This window comes from Spodoptera frugiperda, chromosome 5 (assembly GCF_023101765.2).
Source record: "Spodoptera frugiperda isolate SF20-4 chromosome 5, AGI-APGP_CSIRO_Sfru_2.0, whole genome shotgun sequence".
In the NCBI taxonomy this organism is placed as follows: domain Eukaryota; kingdom Metazoa; phylum Arthropoda; class Insecta; order Lepidoptera; family Noctuidae; genus Spodoptera; species Spodoptera frugiperda.
In genome coordinates, this window is record NC_064216.1 from 5705128 (window position 1) to 5722748 (window position 17621).

Here is a 17621-nt window from a genome sequence, read left to right on the forward strand (position 1 = left end):
GCTGTATGACATGTGGCGCTATCTTGTTGAAACCACATGCCCTCCAAATCCATTTCTTCAATTCGAGGTACGAAAAAACTTGTTATCATTTTACGATACCGAACACTATGATTGACTGTTTGCGCTCGACCTGCCTCATTTTCAATCGTGTAGCGCTCCATTTTTACTAACCTCGTACCTTATACTAACAAACAATAACACTTGTTCAAATGACATTTCGAATGCCGCCAAATTTAAATCTTGCGTTCTTGTTGGGACACCCGTTATTTTATTATGGTATAATAGTAGGTATTCTACGAAAACGTGGAAAAATATATTAGCTTCATTTACAATATTTGTCGAGTTTAAATAACCAAAATATTATCTAAAAATCACGATCTACTCACATACATTGACTAGCCTACTAGTAGCTGCGAAACTAGTAGAGCTTTTATATATTAATGTTCGTGAGTAAACCATGTTTTAGTTAATTTAGTTTGTCTCACGATAGTTATACGGTTTTATTTTAATTGATTCTTTCAATTCTAAAAGCTTTTGGTCAGCAGGCATGAATGTTTTCTCTTGTAGAATCACTCGCAAGATACAATTACAAAAATCTATCACTACGCCTACAACAAATCATTTGGTAAAACCCAACTAGTTATACGGTCTTTGCGAGTAATGCCACATTGTATTTAATCTTGCGATAGTTTATTTAAAACATGACCATGAACAAACAGTTTTCTGTACCACTGATAAATATGAAGCACTTACTTGATATACAAACGTCTCGTCAAAGAAAGGATTGCAAGTCTTCTTCTTTTGTTTAGTCTGGAGTACTCGCCTCTCATCTGGCATCAACTGGATCCTGGGGAATTGAATTTATATTAATTCTAGAACAATTAAACACTACACTAACTAGAGGTGGAACTACGTAGTTTGATTGTTGACTCAATCCCAAACTTTATAAACTCAAACAAAGCTATTTTAGTTGACCGACGGTCTGTATATGTATAATTCAACCAAAATATTATTATTCAGGAATAGAATTGATGCTAAAAAAATCTTCAACGCAAAAAATTGGTTTAGCTATTCCTTCAAAAACGTGATTTGAATGATGTCGCCTTTTTTTCATCAAACCTGTGTTCTAATCAATTTATTATTCAAGGGCCATTATATTTGCACAGTCGCAAAGCGTAAATGTTTTCTATTTTCAGAACTTGAGTTCAGGTAAACTAAAGCCTGAAAAATCAACACTATACATTTGTGTCAACGGTCGTTTAAAAATGAGGGCGTAACATTAATTACATTAGTGACAATCACTTACTTGATATAAGGGTCGCACGCGTTGGCCAGCGCGGGGGTGCGTGAAGGTAGGTGCTTGGCTTTTATAATATGCACCTGTAGCCTTTCTGTCCCCGCCTCATATTTCAGAGTGAACCACACTCGACCCTTGGGAAATTAAAGCATAAAGTTAGTTAAAGCATGTCATACCAATAAGTCGTATGATTTAAGTGACATTTGGTATCATGTTGATTGTCCGTTTTGTTTTACGCGGTCCGCTTTCTATAATTACTAATTGAAATTGCGCAGTTCACGTTTGGATTGACGACATACAAAATATTTGTTGAGTACCTCAATTAAATTACTTTACAAAGCGATAAAGAAAAGCCTGTCTTTTTGATTGAATCTAATTGTTTTCTGAATTCCTGCTTGAACAGAAGTTTGTATAAGATAAGGCAGAAGTTTCGTTCGAATTGAGACACGCTGTTGTTTGAAAGAAAATTGTTGAAAGCAGTACCTGGCAGACCCGTATGTTTCATACAATTTACGCTTTATTCGAGGCGCTATCAAATAAGGGCCGTCGCGTCGTAAAAACGTGTCACTTTTACGCGAAATTAAAACGAATGAGAGTCTACTTATCGGTCGGTTCACATCGAAACACGTTCTCAATTATTTATAAAAGTTTCTTTTGGAAATGCTACACGAACGTTACACAAAGTGACACAGCAATAAAAATTATTAATTTAAAGGTATTATTACTGTGGCGTCCGTAATCCTATAATTCGGTAGGTTTATTAGACTGACATTATTTGGTACAGTTTGATTGATGATGGCTTCGTTTTAATCTACAAATAGAATATTAGAACATTTTGTAAATACCTAGTCATCCGAAAATATGTTAGCACAATCTATTTGGGGACTTTATCAAATATTTATGACAAAATGTCTCGAGGATAAATTATTTGATTAGAATCTGAGCTTTCAAAACAAGTCATAATATAGGTAATCCCTTTCTTACAACAAAGATTTTCGTATATAAAATTCATTGTGCTTTTTGTTTGTTCTTTTTTTAACTTTTTCTATAGGAGATGACCTGAGGGATTACTTTTCTATTTCCGCTGCGAGCATTTTTGTTCTCTGTTTCGACTTGTTGCGTTTATTTTCGTGTACCTACTTGGTAATTACCGGTTCATAGGAAATTAATATTAATATTAATGTGTAATAAGAGGATTAGATACAGAGTTTAGATTCTAAGTAACGAAGAGCCATGGCTCGGCACGAATGAACAGGCTCGACCGAAGTGATACCATGGCCTCACTGAAAACAGACGTGAAACAACGCTTGCGTTATGTTTCGTGGTGTGAATGGGGTTACCAGAAGCCCTATTATCCCCCTTCCCAATCCCCGATTATTCAACAACCCTTAAATGCCTATTCGACTTCTACTCTATAACACGATATAAATAAATTCAAACCATCGGTAATACGCAAATACCTTGTTCTAATATAGCCAATCTATATAGCTTGAGGCATACATTTTAATGTTATTTCAATAAGAATAAGGTCGTATATTACAGTAAAACTTCAAGTACATAAATATTCATGGAAAGTTGTTAATTTGTCTGCGGTCCGGCCGAGGGTTTGAAATATTTACACAAATAATATAATGGCATCGCTTGTTATGAGTTTTCGTTAAGGTAAAAGTTGAGACGTTTTACTTTAAAGGTCATTTGTAAATTATTCTGTTTTACTTTCTTTCGTTTTGCGGAAGTTTTATGGGAGATTGATTAGCCTTAAAGTTAAAACGTTTGTCACAATGAATTAATTTTGCTTTCGTTTTTATTATATTAGCATCTTAGTGAATGAGAACATTTTTGAAATGATACAGTAAGGCATGATAACTGTATCATTTTAATGTATCAAAACAATAATTATGTTTCAAAATTCTTAAATTACGGGCTGCAAAAGTAGAAAATGTGGACAACATTATCTTAACTATGCAGGAAACCAACTGTAAGATAATTTTGAACTGAAATTTTGATATTTTAACGCAACCTCATTTCACTCACAACTCAGGCATTGCGTAATAAGATTTAGGGGTGAACTAATCAGCGTTTCTCAAAGTTAGTTAGAATGCGGCGCCCTGTGGTGTTATTCGGGGTTATGAAGTAGGCTCCAGCCTTTTATGATGCGTCTTCACCGCATGAACCTCACGCCTACATTGGATAATATTATACGCCATATTTTATGCGTTACGTACGCATAACCAAAAATTATGGTGATAGACTTTGATATAAACCAGATGGTTTTCTTTGAGTGAATGAATTTCTAACGATAACTTTGTGAAAAAACGTCTATTCAATGTTATAATTATGCGTTTCGTAAAACCTTTTTAAATTATAATCTTATTTTTAACGTATAAAAAATCTGGATAATAGCAATGCGTGTATACTGTCTATACCTTTCTATAGGTATCTTTTGTCGAACTAACATAGCGATGTGATGTAAGTGATGAGCAGTGAACCATCACAATATTGACATGAATCACAACGTCAACTCTATAAAATTTAACCAAATTGACATTTCATAGAATATGAAAATATTTTCTCTATAAAATCTGCGCTGGGTGCGATCCATGCCGCTTTAAAATAACATAAAAATATTGGCTGCAAGCGACTGACAGTGTATGAAAAATATAGATGGGCAGACAGAACACGTAGATACGTATATTAGATTTACACAATAATGGTTACTGATCTACTGAGCACAAGATTTTAAACTTTTGATCGAATAGGTTTTCAGTTGTAAAAAGTCTGAGTTCTTTGTTAGTTATAACAAAAAAAAAACTAGATAACTAAGAATTTGACAATATATAAGATCTTTCTGTAATACATTACATTTTTTACACTTACATTAGCTTCTAGTTTTAGGCTACTTTGTTAATAATAATATTATTTTGTACCAAAACACTCACCACATGGCCCTCGGGCCACATAAGGTCTTCGTCCAAGCAATCAGACTTGTAGAGTGACGGGTCCAGCACCCCAAGGTCTGCAGTGTTCGCTGTAACAAAAGAAAGTTAAGTTAGGAACTATTTATGAGTCTCTAAAACATATACATTTATTAATATGTATGTGAGTATTTAATATTAAACACTCACTTTAGCCAACTAAATTACGACTGTAATGCCAAATTATGGTTATAATCATATTGGTTATATTTCAATATTTCGATTTATTTTATGTTGTACTGGTCATAGAAGTATGTACGTCTTTAGCTACAGAAATACATGTAGAAAACTCAAAATATCCAAATAATATATCTATTTAATCTCTAAAGACCGGGCGCAATACGTTGTTTATTTTCTCTACTGTCCATTTTACAAAACTAATTAAAATGCTTAACAAAATTATTTACAAACTTTAAATTGCTACTCGTTTGTTTGTTTAAAATAAAAATAATTATAATATTACAAAAGCTTTTATTTAGTTTTGGTACTTATTAATTTACGTTGGCATCATAATGGTAAATTAATTATTCAATGCAGTGATTTCAGGGAACTTTCAATTTCACTCATGAATGAGCGATTGGGTAATCCAATTAAGTACGAAACGTGTCAGTATTTGCTTTTTGGTATCCAATAAACTATGTTAAACTATTTAATGTTAATCTGATAGTGCTAAAAATCAACTACATAACACTCGGAAATTGTCAAGAAATAACAATGACAAAATGTTTTTCGTGACATGCATTTTAATAGATATTTGATTTATTTTTTAAAGGACAGGTTCCCAATAAATGCGGTTAATTATATTATTCTTTACCTTAGCAACAATATTGTGATACCTACTGCCAGTAAAATGAAAGACATTTTGCTCAAAAATTGGTTTCAAAGCAAGACAACAACCTTGATAAATGCTACAAATAATAATTTTAATGAATTACAAAAAGATCTACAATTTTTCTCCTAAAAACATTAATATTAATGTTAGTATTTATCTAATACATATATTGCAATAACCAGCTGCACACATAAACACATATGAACATCAGCGCTCACAGACCATAAAACAAATATTATTACAACGTTCATATTATTTATAGAACAATATTGCATCAAGCTCCACCATATTTTTCTAAGGAATGCGTTAATTAATGAAGCAAGCTCGTTAACAAAACATAATTCATAATTGAGCTCTTTTATATAAAATTGTTGCTCATTGTTATTTTATTTTCCATTTATAAAGAATATGCCTTCAGTTCCGTGTCCAATGACATGGAAATAAGTATATAAAGTTAGGTAAAGTTTTTAATGATCCTTTAAAAAATTTTGACAACTCAATCAGAAAAACTTTGATTAAAATGAACGAACGTTACTCGGAATTTGGTGTGATGCCATCACGAACTAGCTTCTGCCTGCGGCTTTGTTCACGTACCCGTGGGATAAAAAATACCCTATTTTCATACCAAATTTAATCAAAATCCGTTCAGAAGTTTCAGCATGGTTAACGTAATAACATCTAAACAAACAAACTTACACATTCATTATATTAATGCAATATTCTTTAAAAACATCATACGTCATTTTGTTTTATATCATAAAAACAGAAATTTGTGTAAAATGTCACTATCATTATTTCAACTCTGATAAAAAAATACTATTATTTCAATATCCAACCACAACCACAACATAGTCGTTCATTGTTTTAATAATTAAACATGTTATTCAGGAAAATATGAGCTAACCATAATTTCAGGAGAGCGTTCATTATGTAAATCGTATTACCTACTTGTTGCTTTCAGCAGATACAGAATGCTTGTTTAGGCGACATTGTATGGAGGAGGCTTCAGAAGCGTTTTAACAAGAATTCGCGAAATCGAATGAATGTGGGCGAAACACGAGTGCTTACACGATCCATGAAGAGCAAACATAATTTCAATTTCCCAACAAATGTTGCTATTGATTACTCAAATCGGTTTCCTCAAACATTGAAAGTACATACATGTTTTACTTCTAAACTCTGTTTAGTTTGATAAGTAAATGTTATAAAAGGAAATGTTAAAAAACACTGACATTAGTGGTTCTTACATTTACACCATAGTTATTAGGAAGCCTTGAAATAATAGTGTAGAATAGCAATTGTCCTAAACAAAATCCTTTAAATGGTAATTAAATAAATATTAGAGAATAACTAACGACCGCATAGAAATCTTGTTTATATTAATTTAATAGTATTAAAAGTAAATTAAGAGTTGAACTGTTAATAACTAACAAATTATGTGTAATTAAAATAAAGTAAACTCGCCTACAGAATTAATCGTGAAAGTTGAAAATGCGTTTATTGTTTTTTAATTCAATAATACTGAAATTAAGTTTCATAAATGGATACAAATTTATTTAAATTACAATGGAATAGAGTCATTAAAAATGTTCGATATTAAAAAGTATTATTAATACAAAATGCAAAACTAAAAAAAAATTTAAGCAAAATTCTGTCAGTATCAAAAACCCAAGACAATATTTTCTTAACCCAATCCTAATGAATATCAGTCAACCCAAATATTGTAGTAGCATAACAAGGTTTATCTTCTTTACGCCTACGCTTTTGAACCGTAGCAACAGTCTTGTCACGTAGACTCAGTCTACGGCGTAGCTTGTAGCCAAGATCTACGGCGTAGCTCGTAGGCGTCTACGATTTTACGATTCTCCTAAGAGCTATCCGTTTACAGTATCCTTTCAGAAAAGTAATCCAATAGAATGACATAGTCAATATTCTGAATGCGTTATTTATCCGGAACAAGACTATTTGGGGAGTTTTTCTCGTTGGATTTGTGTACTGTTACGTGCTAATGGAGATAGAGAGCTTACAATTTCGAAAAGTAACAATTTATTTTTATTTCAGTAGCTTAATCTATTTGAAACCGAGGCTTCTGTGAAAGAGAGTGCATAATAGAGTGGTTACCTGTCATGGTTCTAACCTCAAAAGCAACAACAAGTGAAATTCTCGAGATGATTGATGAAAGTGTTCAGAATTTAGACACGACCTCTGTCATTGTTCAATTGTGGCATAGCATAGTAATGTATCCGTGCGTACTTCTCTGCAATTTAACAAGGATAGTATGATGTCACTTATTAGTTATTTTCCCAATACATATTTTAAGTATTTGATGATATAATGCACTAGTGAAACATGTGTTATAAACAAAAATACAAATCCGACTATAAAGTCTAGCCGACTATGAACTCAACTCACATAAATAAATATTTAATCACAGTTATCTAACAACATACTAAATATAAACATAATATTACGTGTATGTCAATATTTTCAACCAATTACAAATTCTGAACTAAGAAACATTTTGGTTAAATATTTGTTCGAAAACAAAGTCGCATTCAATCTGAAGTTATATTACTTGGTTCGGTTAAACTTGTTATTAAGGCAAATATTCATATTTATATAAACATACAAATAAGCTAGAAAAGTTGTAATATAATCATAATGTTAAGGTTATTGACTTTTACCTCTAACATACAGCCTAACGTGATAATCTAACATAATCATAGCTTTAACTAACTAATTAACTATGTATGTTTGTAAACGCACCTACGACACAAGAGAAAAACAGTGTGGAGCAACGTTTTATAAAAAAGAAAACTAAAAATCTATCACAAGTAATAAGCCCTCTTAATTTTGATGGTGCTTAAGGCATTCACAAGTATTATTTTACCGCGCGTTAAAAAGGTATTCAGATACTGGTAAAATATTATATTCATGCGTCCAGTGTTTTTAAAACCGGAGTCTTTGCCTTGACTCTGTATTGGATCCTATATTTCTTTTTCTCTCTCTTGCGAATAAGGCCTAAGCAAATTTAAATGTTAAGTTAATAATACTACTCCTTTTTTGTGAAAATTAACAATTACTACTGCAGCCACAAGCAAAAGTGCCACTTAAGTACCAGTTTATATAAATAAATAAAAATAACAAAGAATAATTTAGTATCAGTCCCTACAGATCACAAAAGTTGCGTGTCACTGCAGATACATTAGCTACAACAATGTTATTTATTTAAAAGGTCAGTGACATTAAGTGAGTGCATGAGATGAAGCACTATTAATTAGATCTCTTAGTCACGAAGTACCAATAAAACTTAAGTACTATTAAAATGCACTTTGCTATCTTACTTGATTAATTTTGTAAGACAATTAGAAGCAATTGAGAATTGAAACTTTCTTGTGGATTGAATGCATTTTTTACCATCCAAAAATTAGGAATCCTAAGTAAGAAAGGCTACAATAGAAGTCTTATCATGTTAACCATGATTTCATTGATAAAATATTATAAGATGCTTGATGGTAGATACTAATCGTATAAAAAATACAACGTCACACCTTTTATCCTCAAAGGGATAGGCAGAGATGCAAATTGCGGCATGTAATGCCGCTATAAAATGTACGCCCACTTTTCACCATTTGTGTTATAAGTCCCATGTTCTCACCCCTATTGCCATATACAGAGCACAGTTCCAGACTCCGTGCTACTACTGAGAAATTTTTGAAAAACCGAAAAAAGCCCAATATTTCTATGCATAAAAAGTATTACTGGGATAAGATAAAAATGCAAAACTTTCAATATTTAGGCAACAGACATATGTATTACAACTAAAATCCACGTCATCTCTGCAATAGTGGGTGATACTAGTGTTTCTCAAAATAACATCAATTCAAAGCAAATGTCATTCTGAAAACCGATGAGCAAAACACGTAATTACTCACTCATGAATATTATACATGTTCCAAAATTACCGAATATTATAATTGAATTAAAGTTCATACCCACGACCTTTGTACATAGTTGCCGGTTATCAATCAATTACAAGCACAATGTTACATAATCCATATAATCATAATATAGTTGCTTGATGACTTGCCAAGTCCCATTACTAACACCTCGTAATTCTATTAAGTTATTATAATAACACGCTTCTATTAATTAGTATTAGAATTAATACAAGTTTATCCTCTGATACAGAAGGTTTGAAAGTTATGTTTCTGACATCAGGAAGTCTTCTAATTTTCTCTCGTAGTAAAGTTTCTTATATTATAATTGAGTTTAAAAGTAAGTGTAGAAGACGCAAGTAAAAATTTTTTTGTGTATTTGTATTTCAACGTTTACCATTTTTATATACTTGATAGGTCAGTGTTTAGCCACTGACTCGCCAAGTGGTAAGCGATAATGTGGACGACAATGGAGTATAAAGCGCTTAACTATAAGCAACCTTCTCACTCAAAACTTGAAGACACCTAGGTTTTACGTTACTAGAAACATAGTCCCTAGCAAAGAATTCCGCATCTTAGCGGTTTTCGTACAAGGAAACTCGAACCGAAACGCTTCGTGCGAGTGGGTGGACATGGTTATATACATTCAGTTCTACTAACTATATACCAACAAACTTGACTCCAAGTTTCCTTTACCTTTGTAAAATTCTGATAAACGTACCTACATACTCGTATGACACATGAAAAAACATACGAACAGGGCATCTTTTTTTGCTGTTTCGGTCTGTCACACGAAGCCAAATTCAGGTCTTGTTTCATGACTAAGAATTCCGAAAACCAATATTAAATCATTTGACCTGGAAATCCTACTTGAGTTTCAGGCACGTGCCTACAATATCTCCTTACAAAAGAGAATTTCTATTGTAAATAGGCTCGTCTAAAGCATTATTCAAACAATATGGAGGTGTAAAACACAACCACGATTTTATAGAAGTTCGTTATGTTTTGGTTGAAAGTAATAAACTTCTGACCTGGGAACAAACTATGCTTGAACGAATACCAATATTCGATAGTTTTGACAGTTAATTTAAACTCAATCCACCGTCGAGCGGGCTTCAAATTCAATCAGACGTGTAGTATTGGGATTTTATGTGATTTTAACCCGTTTTATTTTTAAAAGTTGATACTTCGTTGATCGAGCCTCAATAACGACTAACTAGAGTACCGACAATTTTTTTTATCGACATAAAATTGTCTCTTTTAACACAACACTTCCAAAAATAAAACTTGCTATACCTCGCTTAAATGCTTAAAAATTTTATATATGACATAAATTTCACTTATAAATAATTGTCTCTTGCTAAAAGGATCATTATTATTGGCTCATTTCGTTCCGCCATCAATAGCGATGCTTTGAATAAAAACAGATATTAAACGTTATGGTTGGGTTTCTACCAATCGCATCTCAAAAGGCCACTTAGAAATTATATTATGAAGCCTTTTACAAAGTTATTTCAATCATAGAGGCAAATGAATAAATGAATCTAATGAATAGATTTTTAATACTTTAATTTAGGCCAAAAGGGGGCTGGTTATAGGTCACAGGTTGATTATTTTAATTAAACATTCGTGGCCCATCTTTACCCGGGACTCAAGCGTCCTCCTTTTAATGGTTCAGCCCCAAATTAACCCTTTTAGGACCCAAAAAGGATTGTATAAGGTCTCAATTGATTAATTCTGTCTTTATTTAAATAGACTGTTTTTAGTCTTACCTCTGTAGACATAATCACGAGATCTCTTTAAGGCTGAGTAAAAATTCATGTTGTAAAATACTAACTTGGTTTAGGGTATTTTATCAGAATTTCATCAAAACTATGAAATCACGATAATGAACTTGCTTTCGAAGCTCGTACTGAGTGAAAACAAAATTGTACGGTATAAATGATAAAATACTAGTGTTCCAACTTCCAACATCAACAGATATATTAAAAAACGAATCTGATCATCTAAAATACACCCAAATACCAGTTAGAGCAATGCTTTATTGGTAAATACTACTATCAAAACATTAAGAGCCTTGATTGAAAACTTCATACTTAAAGAAGAACACAAGAAATGAAAGAAAAATGCACAAAAAAGAAGTAGATGAACGAAGCGCCCTTTACATCGCAGGCGCTCAAAGCACCAGCAATTTTACACTGATAAAAACAAAGTAAAAGCAAGGATTAACTCGACGCACTTTGTAGAGCTGTTATCAAACAAAAGCAATAAAAACTTTGTTTCTAAAACCGATTAGATCTCTTATTTTTCTCATTAATGTTAAAATGAATTAAAAGTTTGTTCTCGTGTAGGTTGCTGTTATTAATTGCAGTTGTATATTATAAGTTTGTGCAGTTTTCCTAACTGTTTATCTTTTGATGCATGTTACTGAATGTTTTATTTATTTATTTAACTAAATAATTTCGAATACAATGTTTTGGATTGTTGACTCAAATGAATAATGCAATTTGTATCATATTGCAGTACCTTTATTAAATGATTGATAATTCAAAAATTATAAAGTTCAATAGGTTAGTTTTTATCCCACGAAAATGCGAGCGAAGCCACTGACAGAAGGTAGTGTAATACGGTACTATTTAAAGTATTTTCTTCGTAAAAAGATTGTAGATCTATCTGAAATAATTTTGTGAAAAATGTCCCTTATACCACAAAAATGTTCACAGCAATTTACCCTTTACCATCTAAGATATGACCATAACAGATGATCTTACATTTTTTTCTATCTTCGCTACTCTTTTCACTTTTAGACATCATCAATCTTCGTATGCATACAGAGATTGTTCGTCATCGCATTACCGTGGGTCGGATAACGTGACTAATTTGTCAGTATTAAGACGCTGGCCTATGACGTCTAGTATTACCTAAGTATTGTATATGTATAGGGTTTATCTAGCATCAACATTGTTATGGAAATCAATTTATTACACTAATAGGGCTTGCTAATGTAGTTTGTAAACAAATTGTGGAACAATACCTAAGATAAACCAATTTCAGTCTAATTAATTTAAGCACTACAGATGTTGCAAAATCTTTGCAGATTGCAGTATTAGTGAAACTGAAATTCCATGATATATAATAACAATAATATTCTTACCTAAATAAGCGATGAAAAGTGGCCACTATGAAAAATATAGGGCCTAAATAAATGACAATATGTCTCGCCCTCTATTACATGTAACTCATAACATTACTGATGAAAGACGTGTAGATGGGCCTTATGTTAATTAAAATGTGTTATACCTAGCTTCACTGACGGACAGACTGTGGACTATTATTTATTTTTTTATTTGTTGATATTTCAAAAGTATATATTTATGGTTTAATTGGAATAAATGATTTGACTTTGACTTTGATATGACAAAAGTTGACTAGGTTACGTTATGTAGTATAAAATAGCGGTCTCATTTGCTTCGTTTTTATTCTTCGACAAACATCAAGCAAAGCATGAATATTTCCACAAAGCACTTCAACTTGTTTCTTTTGTGACCGATGTTTTTCATGGAAATATGTTTCGATTCCAATTGTATTGGTTTGTGCAATCCGATCAGTATTTTTGTATTTCGTTCTCCTTTGTTTCGAGTTTACCAACCGGAGCGTTAATGGGCGACACATTGGACGGGGTATGCACGTTCCCACAATAATTCGTTCAGATAATATCTGTTATCGTTTTCCTTATTTCTATTTCTTTATGTGAAACGTGTTTCGTAAAGGTTCTGTAATAATTTATCAATAAATGCCTGGTTATAAGATAAGTTCATGTTAAAATTGACACATAATTTTGAATGATTAAAATGTACATTTTCGAATTATTAATTAACTTAGAATGATATGTAACTCGTAATGATAATTAATATAGCAGTGGGTAGTACAAACTTTGGTTTAGTTTATGTAAACTTAAGCAATCTCACATTCATGTTTAAGTACTAAGAAATGTAACGTGTTGTGATTTCAATACCAGTCCTTGGAGCAATTTCAGCACATATTCATCTCAAATAATACTATATTATCACTATTACACCTAGAGTATATAAATGTCATGCATTACAATTACTATTGTACTTTATTACACCCAAACAAAACCACGTGAAGGAGTGCCGGTCATTAACCGTAACGTTGATAAATTCATACTCACTTACAAATATTGTGACAATTCCTTGTAGGCTCACAATTATACACGCAACCCTTTATTACAGAGTAAATGTTAATATCACGGAGAATGTTTTTTTTACTATTGGGTTTTGTAGTACAATTTTTTTTTTTTGTATTCAGTGACGTCATATTCTTATTACATAACATTATGATACGGCTTTTATTCCCCGATGAGGTAAGCAAATGAGTATGTAGACAATGTGACATCTACTTTCCACCAATTATACTATGAGTTAATTGTTTCGAGTAATGATCGATTATTTTCGTGCAAGCTTCGGCCGTTTTCAAGTAATGATCGACCGTTTTCGAGCAAGCCTCGACCGTTTCCAAGTAATGTTTGATTGTTTACAAAGACGCTCAATTGCTTCCGAGAAATGCTTGATTGTTTTCGAGTTTAGCTTATTTTATTATTTCTTGTAAAAATTTTTCACGATTTCATCGTCGATCGTTTTTGTGCGACTTCTAGCAACTGTCATGTGTGTTAACATAAATTATTGGGATTTCTCATTTTTGTCTCCAACATTTGACTGAGTGCTCACCTTCCGTAATAATATTAACCTCCTCTAACCTAACAACTGACCAACAGTTATATTTGAAATGTAGACCACTGTTTCTTGGGGTGCGGTGCCAGAAGACCTCCCCGTGGTGCACCCTGGGTACAGGCAATGGTCCCCCTAACGGGGGTGATAGGGTTGGAGAGGCTATTGCCTGTAGCAAACTTTTGGACGGGGCGGAAAAACCCGAGATGGGTTCTGGGGGCGGCGGGCTTTATGCTGACACATGGCCTGCGCCTCCGAGGGGGCGTCACTCCGCACGTCTCTCTGACTTAGCAGAGAGCGTGGCGGAGAGGCAAGGACGGTGCTCGTTGTGCACTCACCCTGCCAACGAGCAGCATCGGGGCACAAGTTGTCCTCGATTGCAACCGTTGATATCGTAACCCGGGAAGAGGTCATGGTCATGTTTTATGACTCTGAACGGGACGAGGGTCTTGGCTTGATCGCCCGGACTGCGAGGAAGATAACCTCTATAAAAAATTCCTCCAATACCAAGTTCTGGTGCGCGGCGAGGGTATGCGTGGCTGAGGAGTAGTGTCAGTCTCGAGCGCACCCCCAGCTAGGGGACCGGTGGACCCTCTAGTTGGGTTACAAATATACACTTACCCAGGTACAGGGGGCACTGCCTGGGTGGACTGGATATTTCCCCCACACTCGTGGGAACTATATGGAGAAAATAAATTTAAAGAACAAAAAACAACCACCAGAGAAGGAGAGGGCAGGTGAGCTTAGCTCACCTGCAGTTGTTGTGGCAGAGAGCCCCAGTGGCTCTGGTGCCCGTGGGGAGGCGCTGGTCTCGTCCGGCAAGTCCCATACACGGGTCCCAAGTCGGGAGGGGTCGGACTCGGAGTCCGACTCGTCATCTGTGTCTGGCGTGAGCGTCATTTCAATGCGCCAGACAAGATCGACTTTTAAGCGTCCCAGGACGGAGGAGGTTCGAGGACTGTCCTCATCCTCAAATACACAGGAGGCCCCGGCCCCTCCTAAAATCCCCACGACTGCGCGGGGTAGAGGCAGGGGAAGGGCCAAGAGGCTGTCAGCCACTGCGCGGTCCAAGCCGGCTAAGCGTCTGGCCGCAGAGGATACCCCAAGAAGTGGCGCCCTCTCAGACTCCTCTATAAAGGAGGTCTCAGACGCCGACGGTATGGAAGGCGAGCGCGGCACTGGGACGCTGCGCCAAACCATCAAAGAAGCGCTCCGCCAGGTAGCTGGGAAGAAATTCCAGTCTACTAAAGCTGCTCAGCTAAAGTCGGTGGAGGCTGAAATAATGGCGGCGGTCTTTGATATGTGCAGAGTCCCCTCAGCGGGAAAAGTGCACAAGGAGTTGGCCGAAATGCGGCAGGAGCTGGCGCGCTTATCCGCCTCCAACGCGGCTCTGGAGACCGAGCTCCGGTCCACCAAGGCGGAGCTTGCCGCTTGCCGAGGAAGCCATCCTCAACCCTCGGCGGAGCCCGATATGCTCGGTCTGATGCGCAGGGAGATGGCTGCCTTCCAGCAGCGTTTTAATGTGCTGGAGGGCAGACTCCTTCGTCCCTCCCTAGCGGCCTCGAGGTCATACGCGGCTGTTGCGGCCAGGTCCTCGACCTCCTCTGGTCAGACTGGCTGCGGTGCCCAACAGGTGGCGAGACCACGAGCGGCTCCTCCAACGAGGACCCCAGCACCCCCAGCGGTGCAGGCACCAGCTACACCGGCGGCGAACGCGTCTTCAGGACGTAAAAGAAGGAGAAAGGGTGCTGCAGTTCAACAGGCTGAAGCCCTAGCCACAGGTGCGCCTACCCCGACAGCAAGGGGTCCAGACGGTAGTGAGTGGCAGGTCGTCGGCGAGGCGAGGAGAGTCGCCAAAGAAGCGAGAAAGCGCCGCAAGAAAGCGCAGCGGCAGCGGCGGCAGCAGGAGCGCAAAGAAAAGCGCGCTGCGGCCTTGCTTCTCGCCCCCAAAACCGCGGCTGTAGTGATAACATTATTTACAGCCCGATGCCGTGAAAAGGGGCATGACATATGGCGACGTCCTCGCCAAACTGAAGGGGGCGGTGACTCCCGCGGAGTTCGGGGCCCCTAACGGGTTCGCTATTAAAGCGACCGCGACTGGAGCCCGTTTATTGGAGGTCCCCGGCGCAACCAGCGGCCCGTCCGCTGACGCCTTAGCCGAAAGGCTTCGGGCGTGTCTCGGTGCGGACGAGGTTCGCGTGTCCAGGCCCATTAAGTGCTGAAGTGGATCTGCGAATAATGGGCCTGGATGACTCCGTGACGGAGCATGAGGTGGTGGCCGCTGTCGCCAGGACGGGAGGGTGCCCTGCTGATCAGGTCAAGGCAGGCACCATCCGTCCGGACAACTCGGGTCTGCGAACGGTAGTCGTGAGTTGCCCCGTCACAGCGGCCAAAAAAATTAAGGAGGGCAAAAGGCTCCTTGTGGGATGGGTCTCGGCGCAGGTCAAGCTGCTCGAGGTCCGGCCTCTGAGGTGCTACCGCTGCCACGTGGGTCACCACGTGAGCGTTAAATGCACCTCGGAGGTTGACCGCAGCGACCGCTGCTTCCGTTGCGGTCAGCCCGGTCACAAGGCTGGCTCGTGCACCGCCCCGCTGCACTGCGACGCATGTGCGGCGGCTGGCAAGCCGGCCAACCACCGGGTCGGGAGCAAGGCCTGCTCCCCCCCTACCAAACCCAGGGCCAAGGGTAGGCCCTCCGCCGCCCCCGTCGTTTCCGCCGCCGCCACCGTGGCAGTCGCCACTGCCACCGCCGCCACGGCCACCGCCGCCACGGCCACCGCCGCCACGGCCACCGCCGCCACGGCCACCGCCGGCTGTAATGCCGCCAGGGGGGAGGTTGTAATGGATTGCCATTAATGCATCCATTCCGCCTCCTCCAGGCGAACATTAACCACTGCGCCGCTGCTCAGGATCTCCTGCTCCAGAGCATGGCGCAGTGGTCGATCAATGTCGCCGTAGTCTCCGAGCCGTATTTCGTCCCGCCCAGGGATCACTGGGTGGCGGACTTGGACGGCTCGGTGACCATCATCTCGTCGGCCGCCGCCGGTACCCCGACTCTCGAGAGCGCTCGGAGAGGCCGGGGTTGTGTTGCAGCACGGTTCGGAGAGATCGCTGTGGTGGGCGTGTATTTCTCTCCGAACCGAACTCTCGCCGAGTTCCACAACTCCCTTAGGGAGTTGGTCGCCGTCGTCGTCGGGTTCCGTTCCCTCCCCGTGCTTGTCCTCGGGGACTTCAATGCCAAAAACTTGGCTTGGGGTTCCCGGTTCACTGACGTTCGGGGTAGGATGGTGGAAGACTGGGCTCTGGAGACAGGCCTAGTCGTCCTGAACCGGGGTTCTGTCCCCACGTGTGTGCGGATGCAGGGTGAGTCGGTGGTGGATATCTCGTTCGCCAGCCCCGCTCTGTCACCGCGTGTTGTTGACTGGCGCGTTATGGAGGAGGTGGAGACGTTTTCTGATCACCGGTATATCCGGTTCAACGTCTCCGCCGAGTCCGCGGACCCGCCAGTCAGACAGGCCCCATGTGGCCCGCGTTGGGCGCTGAGACAGCTGGACCGGGAGCTTTTCCTGGAAGCCGCAATCGTGCAGGCCTGGGTGATACCACCGGACAGGCCTGCCGACATCGACGAGGAGGCAAGATGGCTCCAGGACGCCATGTCCAGAATATGTGACGTGGCGATGCCCCGGGTTCGGCCAGGTCAGCGCAAGCGCCAGGTGTACTGGTGGTCGCAAGAGCTGGCTGCTCTGCGCAATGCGTGCGTTGCTGCGCGCCGCCGGTACACGAGGCACCGCAGGCTCCGTATCCGCGCTCCAGACGCGGAGGTAAGAGAGG

General features: G+C 38.6%; 1 protein-coding gene across 2 annotated transcripts in view; it reads right to left on the reverse strand.

Moving 5' to 3' along the window:
• LOC118272274 (synaptotagmin-15-like) overlaps positions 1-17621 on the reverse strand; it is a 103742-nt gene that overhangs the window by 7204 nt on the left and 78917 nt on the right. For both annotated transcript variants that reach the window (XM_035588671.2, XM_035588672.2), the window contains exons 6-8: positions 4237-4325; positions 1307-1431; positions 754-847 (exon numbers count right to left, since the gene is read on the reverse strand). In XM_035588671.2, the coding sequence (XP_035444564.1) occupies positions 754-847; positions 1307-1431; positions 4237-4325 (308 nt within the window). The remainder of the gene's footprint in view (positions 1-753; positions 848-1306; positions 1432-4236; positions 4326-17621) is intronic.